Source organism: Chlamydotis macqueenii, chromosome 1 (genome assembly GCF_036417535.1).
Source record: "Chlamydotis macqueenii isolate bChlMac1 chromosome 1, bChlMac1.mat, whole genome shotgun sequence".
Classification (NCBI taxonomy): domain Eukaryota; kingdom Metazoa; phylum Chordata; class Aves; order Otidiformes; family Otididae; genus Chlamydotis; species Chlamydotis macqueenii.
Genome location: NC_141556.1, coordinates 73,823,437 through 73,842,260, shown reverse-complemented (window position 1 = coordinate 73,842,260; position 18,824 = coordinate 73,823,437). Strand labels below are relative to the sequence as shown.

At 38.8% G+C, this 18,824-nt stretch overlaps 1 protein-coding gene across 11 annotated transcripts in view; it reads right to left on the bottom strand.

The window, feature by feature from the left end:
* Positions 1–18,824, bottom strand: part of SOX5 (SRY-box transcription factor 5) — a 649,375-nt gene that overhangs the window by 46,461 nt on the left and 584,090 nt on the right. For all 11 annotated transcript variants that reach the window (XM_086756526.1, XM_086756522.1, XM_086756506.1 and 8 more), the window contains one exon: positions 12,183–12,329. In XM_086756526.1, the coding sequence (XP_086612652.1) occupies positions 12,183–12,329 (147 nt within the window). The remainder of the gene's footprint in view (positions 1–12,182; positions 12,330–18,824) is intronic.

Sequence of the window (18,824 nt, the reverse complement as noted above, 5' to 3'; positions counted from 1 at the left end):
AGCTTGAACAACTGGCAGTGGGCTAAGAAATTCCTTTTCAAAAACCACCTCTACTTTCTCTAACTTTGTATGTCTCTGTGTAGTCTAGGTAGATTTTTCACAAAGAGAGGCAGCAACGTATGCAGCACTACAAATAAGTAGTGCAAAGATGACATGCACTGTTTTTATTTATAGATACATACAACTGTAAGAAAAATGTCAAAATATGTTTTGCAACTGTAGATATGACCTGCTTGACAATTTGTTTTTCCAACTAATAGCTTTTCAAAGGGAAACTATCAACACAAAACTCATCCGTCTTTAATGCTTGCATGCTATTAACAACATCCCAGATCACTGAAGTCAAAACGATTTTACAACTCTCTCTTGCTAAGTATTTTTTCATTTCACCTCCTTTTAGCAGTAAGACGAAATCTAATCAGCAGTTCCAGAAACTGAAGGGAGTTTAACATACTGTAGGGAATGTTCAAAGCAAACACATGGTCTATCATTGAGTACTGCATGCACAGAAAAAAAAATTGCTTAATATTTATAATCCACTCATGATTACATACATGGGGTTAACTACTTGAGAGTACACCTGTTGGGAAGGATCACTCCTTTTCTCACCCCACGGCCATGCCTTTATTTATTCCTGATTCCTTGGGTCATGCCAAAGAGACTTGGGTTCAGTTCCTGACTTTCCAACAATCTTTCTCCGTGTACTTGAATGAGTCACTCATTATCTAATCTTCTGCACATGGTCACTGACATCTTCATGCAGTTATGATAAAATATTACCAAATGCAAAGTTTAAGGTTTTGCACAAGTGCAAATGGCTGCAGAAAGTAAAGGGCCACATCTTTCTCAATTCTGTCTCAATTCTCTACTTACAAAACTGGAGAAAGTACATACTTTAATCAGTGAAAAGGGTTTCTTCTACGCTAAGTGGGCATACGTCATATATATGTTTATCTAACTGAATGGGGGCCACCATTTACAACACTGTAAGCTTAATAAGTACTATTGATATTATATAATTATCCAAATGAACATATTAATCAACCATAATAATCATAATTACAATTGAAATATATTGTAGTTCCTTTTTTTTTATTTGCTGCTGTCAGTAGTGAATGTGGATTACAAGCAGAACAGTGTTGGGGAAGTGTTCAGTCTCCTTTGGCAAAGAGACTTCAGATCCTATTCCTGATCACCATCAGGACCGGTGTCAGGGCCAAATTGCTGGCAGGCACAATGAACCACTAATTGCTGGATTCATTAGTAAGACTCATAGTTTGTCCCCGTGAGATGCTGAACACTTTCAGCTCCTTTTAAAACCTAGCATCTTAGAAATTAAAATTAACAACTGCAAACTAGTATTTCTGTTATACTGTGGAAACTCAGCATGAATTTGAAGTCAGATCACAAGAATGCCAAAAATCTATTATGTAAAATTAGGCAGATTTTTATCTACCATTTTCCTGTTAATTCTGAAGAACATGCATGCACTCATACACAATAGATATTCCATGCTGCTCCTCAAGCCTAAACAATTGGTTAAAATAGTTTTTGTAAAGCTGAAAGACGACAACTGCCTTAAAAAAATACCTTTCAAATAGCCCCAGCATCACACTGTTAAGATTGGCCTATTCTTTTCAGACATAAAACAAATGTCTATTTAAGTACACATCCAAATGCATTTCCATCACTCAGCCAGAACATGTTCACCTCCCAGAAGCTAACACTGCAAGAGACGGAAGGAGAGAGGGAGAGAGAGGAGACCTTTAGTCCACCTACTGGCTTCACTAAAGGCAATGAATCCAGCCCTAGCTCATTTCGAGTAGGTTCAATTGTGTCAAAGGTTACCCACAAGCTATTTCTTGATGATTCATAGCTGATGTCTACAGATCTCCTTTTATTTTAATGATGACTTCAATACAGACATTAAGACATGCTTTGTCTTCACAGAAGTATACAAGAGGGGAGCTGACATCTTAAAAAAAAAATCCAAGAGACTGATTCACTATTTCTGAACAGGGGCAGCTCAGGGCAGTTTTTATATCTCATCTAGGAGGAAAAAAAAAAAAAAAAAAAAAGGAGGGAAAAAAAGCCCTCCTCATCCTTTTCTCCCATACCAAAGCTGCTATGTTTTTGTGACTTATTCTGGGCACAAATCCTAGAGCACTGACTCAACGTGTATGCCACCAGTTAATTACGATCAAGACATGATACCAGGATACTTGGTAAGCATAAGATAATTTTATCACTTCACCAGTAATAACATGTATTTACATAGCTTTATTTTCCTCTGTTTGAGCCCAAAGCAATTTACAAAGTGAGTCCCAAATGATACTATCATGGGAATCCTTCCACCCCGCACTGAATTGTAATCATTTGAGGGTGAAGAACAACAGTGCAGGAAAAGCAGTACGAAGACATACTGCATCCATGTGAAATTTAAGATGTCATGCTGGTAAAACCCAAGAGTTGTCCAAATGTGAGAATATTTTTAGCCTCAAAATTAGTCTATGTGTGTGAGGTGGCACGAGGTCCATATGCATGTACGCATGTTTGGCAGTCTTCATCTCTGACTGGTGCACTCAAAGCACCTATAATCTCCATCAAGTTTGAAGAAGTCCTCGAAGAATTCACATCATTTGTGCAGAGGGACAATGGGGTAGGTTAGGGGGATGCTCTAAATCTCTCCCCTCAGGAGAAGACTTCACTGCTTACCCACACTTTAACAAACGCCAGAGGATTCCCTGGAAAGAGGTATTCTATTTCTCCAGCCAGAGTCCAAATATTGTGAGACTTCACAAATGAAACTAGGCTTCATCACTTCTGGCACTCTGGGAGCATCTTGCTCATTTTAAAATGAAGGCAGAAGAGAAAGTACGTATTCAGTTTGTCCTGCTCTACAAGCTGTTGCGCATTTGTGCTATTCTCTCACTTAGGCTAGCCAAAATGATGTGGCTGCTGTCTTCCTCACCCACTAGCCTCAATAAACTTGAGGTGTTTGATACAGCAGTGAATCTCCTGGATATTACACCACCACACCATTCTGCCTGTGAGCTGCAGTTCACTGGAAGGACTCATTTTGTGTAGGGAAATTGCTATTTTGAAGGCTGTGAAATTAAGAACTGTAAAACCAGACATGAAATGTAGTGGGGAAACAGTCATGTGACATCACTTTAACTTGTAATATCATGAACAAAACGTTACTTGATATGCACTTCTCAGCGAAATATATGTGCTGAATTTCCCTGACCTCAAGTTATGTTTGTGCCTTTATGGAGAACGTTGAAAGCACAGCCTATTCACACATTTATGATGAATAATAAGCAAATAGAGATGAATTAACTCATCCCAGAATTTTAATTGCAGACTCTGTTTTCAGTGAACACCAGAAACTAGGATGGGAGTACCCACAAAAGGAAAGAAGGTAATTTCAGAGAAGATTAAGAATATTGGAAATAGGCACAAAAAGAGGTCATTCTGATCTGCGAGCAAAGTAGAAAAAACAACAGAGCTTACACTATAAGGACTCAAGATTTACTGAGGCAACCAACAACTAAATTCAAAACATATTAACTTACTGCTGTAACCTGAAGTCTATATGACTCTTAGCATGGCTAAAGACAAAAATAATCACTGACCTGGAATGACTGCAGCCCTGAAAGAGCTACCTTTGTAAAGAAAAAAATTAACAAGTACCCAGCACAACAAAAATACTCTCCAGAATTGTTATATACATGTTTTCTTTCTAATTGTACACTGAATTAAAGCTGCTTTACTAATTCTGTCACTGCATTAGTCTCTTTTCCAGTACACTGCTTCATAGTTTTCTCCGGAGCATTTTGGAGATGAATAAATGTACCCCTGAAACTCAACTTTAAGAAGCTTTGTGTACCAATTTTCCCGTGGATATGTCATGTTGGGTTGTGTTTGTCACTATGTAACTCCTGTTGTGTTCTATTAGCTTGAAATCACGTAACACGATGTGGCTGACTCATGACGTGACATGTCACTGCCTGGCATGTCAGCTGGAAGCCTGTATAAACCCATGTGCTACATCTCCATACACACATAGCTATTTGAAATGGCCCCTTGTATTAAACCTACTAGCAGGTGCTGGCACACCCACTCAAAAAAGTTTAAGAAACATTAATAACTTATGAAATACTCTAAGTTTTATTATTTCTGTAACACCACGATTGGAAATTGAAATGCCTTCTCTCCAGCATTCCCATTAGAGATGAGGTCTTCCCTTCCATGCATTCCGTATGTTCAGATACTGAGCACTCTTTTATCAAAGACTTTTTCTTAATTTTTTTTTTTCCCCAGAGATACCAGCCATGACATTAGCTTATATTTCCTTTAAAAGTAGCAGGGAAAAATGTAGCAACTGAAATGAAACAAAGAGAAACTAAACTCATTCATTAATACTGAAAGTACACACTTGAATTCATACTCTGGCAGCATTAGTGGATAAAGGCATATGATCAAGATCAAAATTTTAAACTAGTTTCATATATTAAATCCTGTCAAATTACATCAAAACCCCAAACGGTTTGTTGTGTCAGCTTGCCTGCCTCTGACATTCATTGGATGCTCTCAAATGTTCTCTCTGGATACTACTGATGCAGTTTTACTGGGAGACACTATGGTAAAAAGTTCAATTCTGCTGAAAAATATTTACACCTTAGCAGAATTGTCAACGTGATTGTCTTCTATGATTTGAAACTGCAAAATAATCCCATTTGATTAAAATAGTAAGTCATAGATTCATTTTGTTAGCTGCCTTCTAAGCCTTTGAGATACATTTATACCAATCTATAAGTTTCAGCCATTACAGCCTGAAGCTTTTTGTTTAAATTTGATTCTTTATACATTTACATGACTCCAGGACCTGAGACTTTAAGGAAGCTATCCATTAGGAAATCACAAGATGTAGCCACAGTGCTTTGAAAAATGTTTGTACGCTGCAATGACCATTTCCATGTAATTTCTGAAATCCTCTTTCGCACCAGTTCATTTTACACTAAACAATTCAAACTGCATTCTGTACAACAAATGTGTAGTTCTGAGAAACTGTAGTGAAATATTTGCCAAGCACTTCATATAACTCTAGAGTTAATACTAACCTCTAAGAAACTCTATGAATTTGAAAATAAAAGATATTTCTTCTCCATTCTGCTTCTCTTCAGCTATCCACAGCTACCAGAGATTTCAGATAAAAATGTTTCAGATTAAAAAGTTTTTAGAGTTCCCTTGTAAATGATAATAATTCAGTTGTGGGTACAGGAATACTTACTGCAAAATGTATTTCTTTGATGCTCAGTTTGAATTGTATTCTGCCTGAATGTGTCAAGAGGAGCTAATTTCAAATCTAGCATGTAACATGGAAGCAAATCACTCTCCGAAATTTACTTTCTGTGTGGAAAAGAAGTTTCACATTTGGTAAAAGATGGCTATATTGCTGTCCAGTAGACAGCCCTGCCAACGCAGCCTATGCACCCTACTTTTGATTATTTTCACGTGCCACAAAATACCCAAACACTTAAGCTGAAGTTGCAAAAGGGAAGACTTAATTCATGATTTCTGAAGACCTCTCTCTCAGAAATGCAGTGGTCTTGCTTAATTCGTGTGTCTCACTTTTGTTTTGTGATCACAGATTTCAGAGGGGTTTTCCCACTCTTTTTCTTTTTGTTATGTTTTTTTTTTTTTCTGAGTTTTCATTATAAAAAGTGCCAATTGAGCCTGACAAGGGCTGACTGGCTGGCAACTCTGCTTGAGAGATAGGCTCCTGCCAGAGAGACAAAATATCACGAAACAGAGCTGTGGAGAGTTAATCTGCAAAAAGCATCCTAGGACCCTCTCCATGTATTTAATATATTTTTAGGAATGTAGGGAGGGGTGGAAGGCAGGAACAATACTGTGCAAGTCACTACTGCTGCTGCTTTTTAGATACTGCTATTGCCATTGTTCTTATTGTTCGGAACATTCTCTATTTGAGAAAAGTATCTTAAGAAGTTCCATTAATGCACATCATTTCATTGTGCTCCACCAAACAGTTTTAAAAGCCATTGTTTATATGCCTAGATGTCACGTATAGGAAGAAAAGTAAGGAAGAGGAAAATAGTCTCAAAGATTCTGTCATCAACTCCACATTTTGCTATTTGAGATTAAAAGCATGGGCAGCAAAGGAAAAAGGCTTGCCGGTAAAGAGATAATTAGCTACAATGGCTCCATTAAGAATGGACACAGACACTAAATAAGTAGCATCAAGTAACTTAGCACAGATAGGGGAGAGGAGGTCTCAGTTTACAGCTCCCTATACATCACCACATCCATCCTATAAACTTTTCCTTAATTACCTTACAGTTATTTTTAACCTGTTTGACACACTGACAAGGGGACTGGGAAATGCAAGCACTGAAAAATGTTTTGAACTTACTGACATATAATATTCTAACATTAACTGTCATTCTGGTGCTGAAAAGCTTAATAGATTAATTTACAAGGACTTTTTTTAATCAGTGGCATGTAAAGAATCGTGTCCAGCCCAGAAATTCTCAAAAATAAAAGAACCTTGCAAATCTTGGAGATAAACCTTTTGTAAACATAGCCTTGACACTGTAACAGGGATGGTGCATCTCATATCACTTTAATGAGAACTCTTGTTCTTCAATCTAAAATACCCCAGTACTCTCTTTAATGAAAATAAGGATGCCTTAATTTCCTCCTGCTTGGATAGGCGTTCAGCGGCTGCTGAGCTCTTCAAGAAATAAAGAAGACAGTAATTGCCATTAGTACATCAGGCCTAACACGTGCAATAGGTTCGTTTCAGACAGGTTCCTCTTCTTTTCAGGAAAAAGAGATTGGCCCCATCTAACACAAGCAGTCAGGCCCTTTGTACACAGCCACGATGAGTCTTCTTTACCACACAGCTGTCATCTTTACAATTGAAGTACTTCACAGTGCTGTACAGAACAATTAGCTCATGTTTCCAAAAATATTTGTTATCACTAAATAAAAAGAAGTGTTATGAAAAGGAATCACCAATATCCCTCTGCATCTGAATAGCAATGCATCTATCATGTGTAGAGATGAAATTACTTTCCTTTAGCATGTTCAAAAATGCCAGTTCTGAGGCTATGAGGAATCTGTATGTCTACTCATCAGCTAGGCTTCTGCACCAGTCATAGCTTGAAGTGGTAAGCAAGCTGATGTAGCTATGCACATAATGGAGTTTAATGTTTTCCCCAAGATTTGCCCAGGATAAATTTGTACATTCTGTGTTATCATACAAAAAAGAAAAGGGAGACAAATATACCCAAGTTAACAGGACTCCTTATGGCAGCCACCTAAAGTGAGGTTTAAGTCAACAATTTGTCTGAAGTAGAATCAGAAATATCATCTAGATGAGTGTTCTTATTACCAGGCCATTTTAGCGCCTTCTCCTTTCTCATTCCCTTGAGATGTTTTTTCCTTTTTTTTTCCATCATATCCTGAGTCAATAAAGCTTTCCTACTGAAACTGGGAAGTACAGTCACATCTTCAGTTTTGTCTGGGACAGGAAAATCCCCAATCAGCTCCTCATAGTAACAGTTTACTTATTTTTCCTAATAACATAGCCTGTAGTGTGTCTGAATCAGAATTCCCATATCCAAAGACTCCTTTATTTTGTCCCTGGTATCAGATGTACTTGGTAAGAAAATCAACAGTGACTCAGTTGTAACTTCATATCCAGGCTTCCCTTGCCTGAGTGAGAATGGAGCAAGCACACTGCTGGTTCCTTTCTATACTATAAGCAGGATGGAAGACAGAGCTGGCATGTATGCCGGCAGATAATCCTCAGAAATGGAAGAAGTTCTGCTGGAGAATTTATCGCCATTTTAAGGCCAACCTGTGCTGTGGTAGAGGGGCAAACCCTAAGTCTTTGACTATAGGCAACAAGAAGAATTTTCAATCCAATGTTTACTTTGGTGATCAGAGGACCAGATAATATAAAAATACAGTACCATCTTTGATTAAGGATTCATACTGATATTTGTCTGGATATTGCAGCTGAGGAGAATATGATTGTGTATATTCAAATGCTTAGTGCTGTTTCTAGCTTGTCTGAGACACATTTCTGTTCCTTGTCACAACTCCCAGGTGCTACTGCTGAGCAAAGAGCAACATGACTGCCAGAAGTATTTGAAAAGAACCAAAAAAACCCCCAATTTGGACAATCTGTGTGCTGTTGCCATTGATGGAGACACAACTGTGAGTAGGGTTAGGGCTGAGGTCATAACAAGGTTAAAAGAAAAGTGCACAGGAATTCTCTCCTGTCACATTTCACACTGAATTGCTCCTGTTTTTCAGCAGATGCTACACACAATGCACTGTGCTCCATTAAATACGGGGAATCATTTAGCTACATTTACAAGATACATTGAAAATTCACTCCAGAATTACTGTACTTGAAAGGTTACATGGAAAGGGCTAGGATATTGCATCACGCAGCCACTAGACGCTATAGTTGTACGTGCAACATAAAAAGTAAGGAACAAAGATCGGAATGAACCTGGCCCTGGCTGTTTACAAGTGAGGGTGATGTTGCTGTCCTTACTCAAGACTATGATGCACCTCATCTGAAGTCAGTGAAGACTCTAGCTATCAGTTGAGAATCCTGGTAGCATGGTAAAGGTCACCATTCAGATAAATATATTCTCTATAACACTGCTTTTTTTTATCTCCTGCACAGCTCTGTACAAGCAAGAGGCTTGAAGTTAATCACAAGATGGACTGGTAGGCTATTCTGCTAGTCCTTATCTTCACCTGTGCCTGTCCTCTCCTACTTATTCAGGAGCGTGAAACCACCTTGAACACCCAACAGAGCAGTATGCAAGCACTTACAAGATCAAAGGCAAAAGCTGCTTAAGACAGACTTTGGAAATCCAGCACAATTTGGCAAACTTCAAAGATAGTTGCCTTTCAAATGGGTTGTGGAGGAGGCCTTGGTAAATTTGAATGGTATGATTAGCATACCGGCTGTTTTTAAAACTGCTCAAGAAGAAGCTGTGTTAAAATCCATTTCCGCAAGACACACACATTTTCTTTTGGACAGGCTCCACTAGCTCTGTTTCTTAAATCAATTTTTCTGGCACAGATTTCTTCTTGGAAGAATGTACGACACCAGCTCAGTTTCCTAACCAAAACTTGACAGAATGTGTGCAGCACAGCATAATGGCATCTCTACTTCATGGTTTCCTAAAAGTTACAGTACAGAAACCTAAGAAGTGAATTTGACTATTTCAGGTCACATCTGTTGAAAGGCAAGCAAGACAACAGAAGACGCCAGGGTAGTCCGCCCAGCACAATATTCAAACACTGGTGAGGGCCACTGATAAAAGGTTTGCCAAAACGGGAGTTGCCAAGGTCTTAGAGGAGTTTCAGGGACGTGTTTAAGTCTTACTAGATTTAAAGGATGATCCTTGGCAAACTCTCCCTGATGCTTCTCAGCATTGCTAGAGCCAACAGTTGTTCCATCTGCTGCTGAGGCCGACTTTGAAGAATCCTTGCAAAGCGCAGCACACTAACTTTAACACTATATAAGAGGCTAAAAAATACAGTTTTTCAGAAGTGACCTAGATGCTTGCCAGTAGCTTGACACTCTCTCAGGTAAGGCTGTCTCCTTGTCTCCAAACACTTGAGCGTATTACCAAAGCTGCGGCAGTGTAAACTGTGGGCTGAAAATAGAGATTCAGCAAACAGCATCTATTGAAAGCTTGTCTAAGGCATTAACTGTTCATCTGTCGAGGTTTGGCGTACAGTAACAGCAAGAAAGACCACCATGAACTAACTTCACGAACCAAATTGCTGCTGGAGATTTTGAAAAATATATTAAAAAATGGCTGTGAAACCCAGACAGATACTCCCTGACAAAAGCTAAAAAAAAAAATAAATTAAAAAAAAAAAACCTATCAGCAAACACAATAAACTTTTGGAGCTGTTGAACACAAACAAGCTTTGAAAAAGCAATGGAAGGTCCACAAAGACACAAACGAAGGTGTTTAGTTTCAATGCATAAGCTTCAGTTTCTGCCACTGTGACGGATTTGCCAGCGTGTTTTCTGAGCCAGGCCACTGCACCATTGTATAAGCTTTATTCTAATTACTGCAGGCTCTATAAAGGTTTCTTTATCATTTAGTATTATAAATAATTGTGCTTCCAGGCTGGAGTTCAAAGCTCAGTATAGCATTCGCACAACACCACAGGCAGGTCAGGTGACCTTTCTCCAATTCTCCTCTCTCTGGTGCGGAGGACAGACAAAGTGATATGTCTGTCATACGCCATTACCATTAGAACAGAATCTTGTTCTTTTATTACAACTGAACTCCGCCGGATTTCTCAGCAGGAATGCTAAGTGAAATCAATGTCTTGGATTTCCAGGCTGAGCTTGGAGGTCACAGCCACTCTATCATTTCTCAGCATTATCCTTTCTCTTTCTCTCACTCTCTCTCTGAGCCTCCAACTGGCACACAGCAGATTGAAAACAGCACGCATCACAGGGCTCACGCTGCACAATTTTACAGCCTTTTGGAGCCCCCTTCCTTTCCTTTTGGCCCACTTCCCCCCCCCCCCCCCCCCCCCCAATTTGCAAATAAGTTGTGTTTGTGTCCTATAGAACTGTAAGCCAAAGGCACTGGAACACCTACACATACGAAAAAGCAATAAACACAAGGGAGAACAGAGCTGATCTTGACAGCTGCCTGTAAGACAATTTTGCTTGATGTTACCAGTAGATATGGAAGGCCTTCTAATTCCACAATTGCTACAAAATAAATACTATGTCCTGTTAGATCTCATCAGACATTCTGCTTGTGCACAAGAGATCCAAAAACAACACTGGGATTTTAAGTGCAGTGGATCTAGCAAGCCGCTAGCCACACACAAAAACCCCCTGTAAAAACGCATAAAAACCTCTTGTTAACCATAGACATGACTTTTTGGAAAAAAAAAACCCCACCCTATCACCAAGCACTGCATGGCTTTGTGATTCCTTGCTCTGTAATACATAAAAGAAGAGGCCAAGCCAAGGATAAACTTTGGGAAGTCAGAGAGTCTGCACTGAGGAGAGAAGAAAGAAAACGTAGACCCAGAGCTTGATTCATTAACACAACAGCCACTGGTTCCACACAATCTATTTTATTCTTTGAACATGTATCTCACTGTGTTGACAATGGTATTCTTTATCTGTCTAGTTATTTTTAATCTGCGCTGCTTTACTGTTAGGGTAAAAACAAGACACTACTGTCAATTCAAGGAATCTTTTCTGACATGATAAAGGATGTGGACAGCATGCTAGAGGACACTAACAAAAAGAAAGGACACATTTTTATCAAGCTCTTGCTGTCACCTAAATGGGACTGTTTTCTCCTTGCACTCCTTGGCTCAATTCTTCCTAGTTGTTTTGTGACACCTAAGATGTGTCATTCAATTTTGACCCGTTCCTTTCACTCAGCTACGGCATATGCTGAGCTCATCTTCCTCCACTGGACATACTCTGTCTTTTTTCTAGGTATAACTAGTCACACACTGGCAGCATTATACAGGTGTGCCTACAAGCTGCTGGCTTGACCTCGTAAATGTGTATGGACTTAACTGCCCAGCTATGACCAAGATTATGTTCTATGACACAATAGACATTGCTTTGGAAATTTGTTTCCCCACAAACACCCACTGAACCCCAGGACAGGATCTGGGCACAGATGAGATGCCCCACTGCTTTCCATCTTTCGTTGACACACTGCTAACCTGACTCCGGTTTAGCTTTCTGAAAGGAAACGACAGTTGTGTGCTAGAACAGGAGTGGTCACCTCAGCCTGCTACCTGTTACTGAAGATGGAAGAAACAGCAGTGTGACAGCTAGGACACTGCGAGGGAACCCATGGGATCTCAGCTGAAGTGGTGTCTGTTATTGATGTTGTATATGAGTGGTTGTTTGGTATTATTATACTGGAGTTCTCCCAACAGAAAAAAATGGCACTACAAACATTCTATTTTAGGAAGCCATTCTGAGAACAAAGCTGCCTGCAACTGAGACGCACACAAATACTCTTCAAAAAAAAAAAAAAAAAAACCAAACAAAACCCCACATGCAGGTTACCCACATTGTCAGAAACACAATGCTGCAGGGCCTGGTACAGTACCTTGCTTTTCGGTGGAGGGCTGTTTGTGCTCTTGTCTGTGTGGATGCTGGTAGGGGATACAGCAGTACCAAGGTTACCCTGGGGTATGCCAGGTATCTTGCCTCCTGGAGACACTTGCATCGCAGCAAGTTGGGCAGCATACAACTGCTGTAAAAACAAACAAAAAACAGGGTGGGGATTGGTGGAGTGGGGGGAGGGGGGAGAGAGAGAGAGAGAAAGGAGAACCATCATCAACAAATAAATTATTTTCCCAAAACTTCTCCTACTCCAGATGATATATTTTCTTTCTGATGGGTATTTTTATATAGCACATTGGTATATTCTGAGAAAAGAATTGTCATTTCAAGTTTTGTGACTCATTCCTCAGGGGACAAATGACAGACGTCACCATGAGAAATGTCCTAGCTTCCCTGTGTGTCCAGAGATTCAAAACAAGGAACAAAAGTGAATCTTCATGCTTTGCCTGAGCCACTGGGCAATCTTTCCTTTCCTGAGATGACTTAGGCATAAGAGCACCTCCAACAACGCATCGACCCCTGTAAAACTCACATGACATGATGGTCTCTGAGCTACCATTTCAGGTGTCTTTATCTTACTTGCTGTGTTTGTATTGTTTGCACAGGCTGTAAGGTGTTTTGGACAGGGAATGCCAAAACTCTGTTTAGCACTTATTGTGAGAGTCCATTCTCAGTTGGGTTCTGGGGAACCACTACAGTACAACAGTACCATCCATTACCAGCTAGAAGCTCCAATCAGACTAAGTACCCTTTCTGTGATAGATGCAAAGCAGATACACAGTGGGAATGTTTTTCTCTTCAAAGTGAAACCAGTAAGGCACTTTAAATACACGTTTGATTATTAGCACGTGAATACTTATAATTGCTGTCATCTGTTTAAAGTTAAGCACTACAGTAAGAGTTTAATGGACAGAGGTCAAAAGTAGAGAGAAAACAGGCAACCTGGTAGTGCCTGGAAGCTCTCCTGACCTCCAAACAAAAAATGGAGAAAATAAACATGGTGGGCAGGAGAAGCAGCAATTGTTGCTGCTTTTTGAATAGAGAGGAATTCAGTTGAAGGCAAATAGAAGTCAGATGCCTGAGAGAGCAGGCAATGTAGTAACAAAGGCTTTCCCTCCTTGGCCACAGTACCGGTTTCAAAGACTCACGCTATGTATTATGTGTGCTGTGCAGTACATGTGCAACGCGTAACGCTGAACGTTGGTGCTCTCTGCCTGCAGGTGCTAACAGAGCTTCTGAGATGCAACGTGACAAGGGATAACATGCAGGAATAGGGAAGTGGATCTGAAAAAAACAAGGCAACTTCAATATGAATAGTCTAAGAAAGTCCTGTTAGTGGTGCTTAGTTGGTTTTTTTTAGTTAATTGGATATGCTGACAAAAGAACAAAGGTTAGACTGGAGAGCACAAAGAAATGCTAAACCAAACCAGCAAGTCTGAAAAAGGAAAATGAGGATCCATTACAGGAATATTCCACATGGAACACTGCAAAAGGTAGAGAGGCACTGCTAATGTGAGTTCAGAGTACATAAGCCCTGTAGCAAACACTTAACTTTACCAAATGGGCAAGATTTACTGCTCTGAGTCTTTGACAACTAATTAGGGGTGAAGATATGAGTAATGAGTCTATATCATCCCAACCCTGAACATTGTCCCATGGTTCCTCCTACAAACTCTTCCCTTCACTGGTGCACAATCTTAGCCCTTCCACATAATTACAAGTACCGTGTTTCTGCTCCTTTAGGTGTAATCAGGCACCAAGTTCTTACTTATTTCTTTTTCACTCTTTCTATTCTTTTCAGTTTTGAATTATTTTTATTTCTTTTCTCTATTTTGATCACTGCTTGTTCCTTATTTTTCTGTAGTTCTTAATCACCAATTATCCATCCCTTTCTCTTTAGTCTCACTCTCTGTCCCTATCACCCATTCATTCATCTGTTCTCTTCCTGTCTGTTCCTCAAATTTATTTATTCATTTATTCTGTGTGTTACCCCCAGCGAGTCTGAGCCAAATAGATACAAATCAACTACAGATAAAAGTCATCAAAACCAATCCAGCCACAAAACAGTCACAGATTCAAATGCATGTATTTATCAGCTGAAGTTCATATCCATTCATTCTTTCAAAAGACAACTAAATCCAGCAGGAAGAAGGGAACAGGTGTCTGTGTGAACCAGAAAAGAACTGTAGCAGGCAGTTCAAGGAAAACCAAGCCAGCTTTATGTATGAATTAATATATCACAAGGGCAACAGTTGTTTAAGAAACAGGATACATGGCTAGGGAACAGTTCAGATGTAATCGGACTCTGATGATGACGTAGCGGATCTCGAGAAAGCTTTTCCCCTTCTTTTTGTCCCCACTGAAAAAATTGCAAAACAAACTGAGGTAACTGAGGGAAGAAGACAAAAGAGAGTAGACCAGCTGTTGAGCAGGGAAGATTCAAGCTTCCTGCTTGAATCTATGGATCAGGTATCAGAGAATATGTCTAGTCCACAAGTAAAGGCAAAATTAACAAAGTCAGTTTGGACACTTAGTAGTCCTGAAGGAACTGGAGATCATTGACAGGCCATACAGGGACCGGCCTGTTGAGGACAGAGCCTCCCGGAAACTGGGGAAGACTTCAAATAGAATCCTTACCCTGAAAAGCGCGTGAAATATCTACCTCAAACATAGCTCTCAGCCTTCAGTTGAGGTTCAAAGAGTGAATTACAACCACTAAACTATATGAAATACCTGCACAACATGGTGTCCAAGAACCTGTACCACTTTAAATCTGTTCAGTGGTCACTGAGAGATGTGTTCTAAGCGACTGTTCCTCCTTTCAGTTTTGTAATAAATCACCTTTTTGACAATGCATGCAAAGCAGACAATGACAAAATAAGCATGAGGAATTAATTTCCCTATCCAACAGCCCAGGAGAAAGCCATATTTTTAGGTAATAAATGGAATACATGGAATTTCAAATGCATGCCTTATTCTCAGTTTGGAGACAGAGAGACCTCAAGAGACATCTCTTACGAAACAGTGGACCACACAGTACACAGTATGGAGTAATCTGGAAGGACAGGTGGAAGAAAACCTATAAAAAGCCTTCATTCATGCTTTGTACAAACTTATGTCCTCCTGCTATCAGATTCAACATCTCACCTCCATTTAATTCATTTTGAGAATTAAAAACAAACATTAAGTAAAATCTTATAAGCGGTCCCTTGTTAGAGTACCCTCTTAAATAAAAGTCCTTTCCTGCAACACAAACCAACTATTCTACTGAAAAGCAACATCAGGTCCAGCTCTAAAGTGAAAAACATGTAGCTTATGAAACCGCAAGGGCCTGAATCCTATTTAACCAGTGAAGATTGCTCCTATATCCCCCCCCCCCCTTTAGAAAAACAGATAGAAATATACAACACGTAGCACATTGCTTAGACTGTCAATATTTTTGAGCTTTGACATTATTGAACTTGCCTGTTCATATTTAGTTGTTTTAGGACATGATGACCTTTAGCTTATACCCAAGGAAAGGGCAATGGTGTGACCAAGTGCTGTAAATTAAGATGGCTAAATTACAACAATTTATGCCTTCATTTCACAGACAAACTGAACTCAAACAGAAGAACATTTCTACCCCTCCTTCCCCAACAGAGTTTCAGATTTTGAACACTGTATGAATTGGTCGCTGTTGAAATATTCAACCACCACCTAAAATGCATCCTTATACTTTTAACAGTAATGAAATTGAGACCTCAAAAAGTGCAGTGAAAATGATCTTATTCCTTACCACTGCTGTAATACACTGTTCTTGAGCCTCTTAATTTATACCCCAAACAGAGACTCCTCAAGCCACTTCTGCTACCTTCAGCTAACGTAAAGGCTGAATCTCAAATTCTAGCACTCAAGAAGGTCATTTTCCTGGACTACAATTTGTATAGGACTTTCAATCTATAAGGTCTTGACTGGTTTATTGTGACCGAGGCACTCAGCCAAAATCAGTGAAGCACTATTGCTTTAGACAAGTTTATTTTTGCTATACATAATAAAGAAAATAAGGATAATATTCTGCATTTAATAAGATAGATAATACTTCTTCAAAAAGGCTGAATTTAGCTTCTGAAAAAGCAATTAAAAAGTAATATCTATTGTTTGTTTATAACTAAATAACTACGTTTCAAGCTTTCCTCCCCATATGCAATATTGCATGCCTTGTTAATGTTTTCTCATTAACCTCTTACAAAAATCTGTACGGAAGCAAAATCAGAACAAAAGCACAATATGATACACTTAAATATGAACAGGAGGTATAGTTATTTTTATAATGTTGCCTCCCTGTTCTTAAGCTACTAGACAAAAGTTCCCCCTTCTCACTAGGTCACCACCTAAACCATTTATAATTCTTCCAATATATTAAGCAGAAATATTCAGCTGAACTCTCCAAATGGACTAGCTCTAACAGCTCTTGGCTTGACGACTCTGTAGTGTATCAATAGCAAAGCCTTAAGGTTAGATCGGCTTTGAAAACTTTCCCCTTGGGCATTGTTGTTACATGTTAACAATGCTCATTACTGCTTTGAGGATACACTAAAAATGAATTCTTGTTCTATTAATACAGAAAATGAGAATGAGATTTAATAGCGATTTTAAAAAGAGTTGAACAAAGTGTTAGCAATTACACAGGCAGAGATCGTTGATTCAAGCATCTATAGGCATTTGGATTACAGTATTATCTCTTATTAAAATATTTTTTATTAGTGAACAGTAGAGATTAAGAGCTGTTATTAAAAAAAAACCAAAAACACAGAGAGGTAGAGACAGGTGGTACTGGAAATTGAATTGGTTACTGCAATATATTTGTTTCTGATATGAAGTAGTTTTTCAGTGGAGCTACCACAGCAATGAATTTACAAACCACTGTGCTTAAATGTTTGAACTGTTGACTGATCCAACACTTTAATTTCTTTGTCATTCTGAGATTCATCATTAAAAATATACACATGAATGGCCCTTGCTCTTTGGTTTTTGCATAATCTGGGGGGAAAAATGGTATAAATTGAGATTCTCTCATTCAGAATACATGAATTTCATTTTCTTTACCTTGAATTTCATGCTTATATAAAGCCATGCAAAGTGTTTCATTACGGCAGAAATAACTAATTTTGGATCTGTTCAGGTGGGTGTTTTATAAAAAAAAAAAGGGTCACAAGGAATTAGAAAGAAAAAGGAATTCACATAAAGCAAACATTTAACATACATTCTACAGTAAGATAGGTAGGTTTTGAAAGGTAGTGGCAACACAGATAAAAATATAACTACAGAAATTAGAATTAAAGCTGCACTCATCAGTGGTTGGTAGCAATGCTGTCTAGATTTTCTATGAAAAAAGTTCTTCATTTAGGTCTTCATTATATATCTGAAAGGTACAAATATCAGAGTTTCATCTTTTCTGTGTCTGAGTTTCCTTCAAATACAAAAGCAAACATTTCAAAAGGGACACAATAATTTGTACATTCAAAACTTCAGCAAAGGCTTTAAAGTGCCATTTGTTTGCACCAACTGGGAGATTTTCAGAAAACAGTATGTGAACACAAATTCAATAAGATCCTTTAAAATCTTGCCCTAAGAACCCATTGCAAGTTGGATTTTACTCAGCTTCAGTGCTTGAGTTTGTGAGCTTTCACATTGGTCTAATTTCAGAGAAGAACAATATAGCTCAAGATCCGGAGAAGCACCTGCGTACTTTGGGTTTTTTTTAAATTCTATTTTATTTTGTTCTTTAGAATTCTGAACAGAGTTGGACAACTATTACTGTTTCACCTACTATACTGTTCCATACACTGTATGTCTTTATCACATCCGTTTCCTAAAAGAAATTGCCCTGGCTCCCAGTGCCGAGGAATGCATACATCCCCCAGAGACTCTTTCTGGCAGGGGACCTTGCCTGAACTAGTGTTTCCTTTATTCACCAAGTGAAAAATAGCAAGCTGGATGAATTTGTCCCAAAATCATGGACCACACAGAGACTAGAGAAGACATACAAAATGTTGAAAAGCTACACTGTTCTTTCCTGTGGCCACAGAAACCAGCTAACCTCCCTTGAAAACTTCCATCCTAGCTCTGCTCTGCACTTAGCCTAAGGGAGGAAGACAGGTAAGAAGATAATGAATCAAGGAACAACAGCAAATATTTGAAAGTTAGGACTGAGCAAATTAATAGGTAAGTTAGATGCTGCTTTTAATCAGAGAGCATTGGTAATACTTGGAGGAACTGCCTAGAGAAACGGTGGACTTTGACTCTTGATGTTTCAGTCAAAATCAGATGTGATTCTGGAATACGAACTTTAAACAAAGAGTTTATTTTGTCCATTAATATTTTACATCTTGTTTGTCAGACTAGACAATCTAATAGTCTCTCTAGCCTTAAAAAACCTCAGACTTAGAAAGAACCATTAAGAAAAACAACTTCTATTAGGAAAAACTGTAAAGCATTCACAAAAAGAACAAGGCTTCATTTATACATTTCTTGCATGCAAGTTACAAGCACAGCCTTGTAACCACCATCTCTCTCATATTAGAAAAACATCACTTTTAGATTCAGTAACCACAAGGCTCCACAAAATATGATTCTGGTAGCT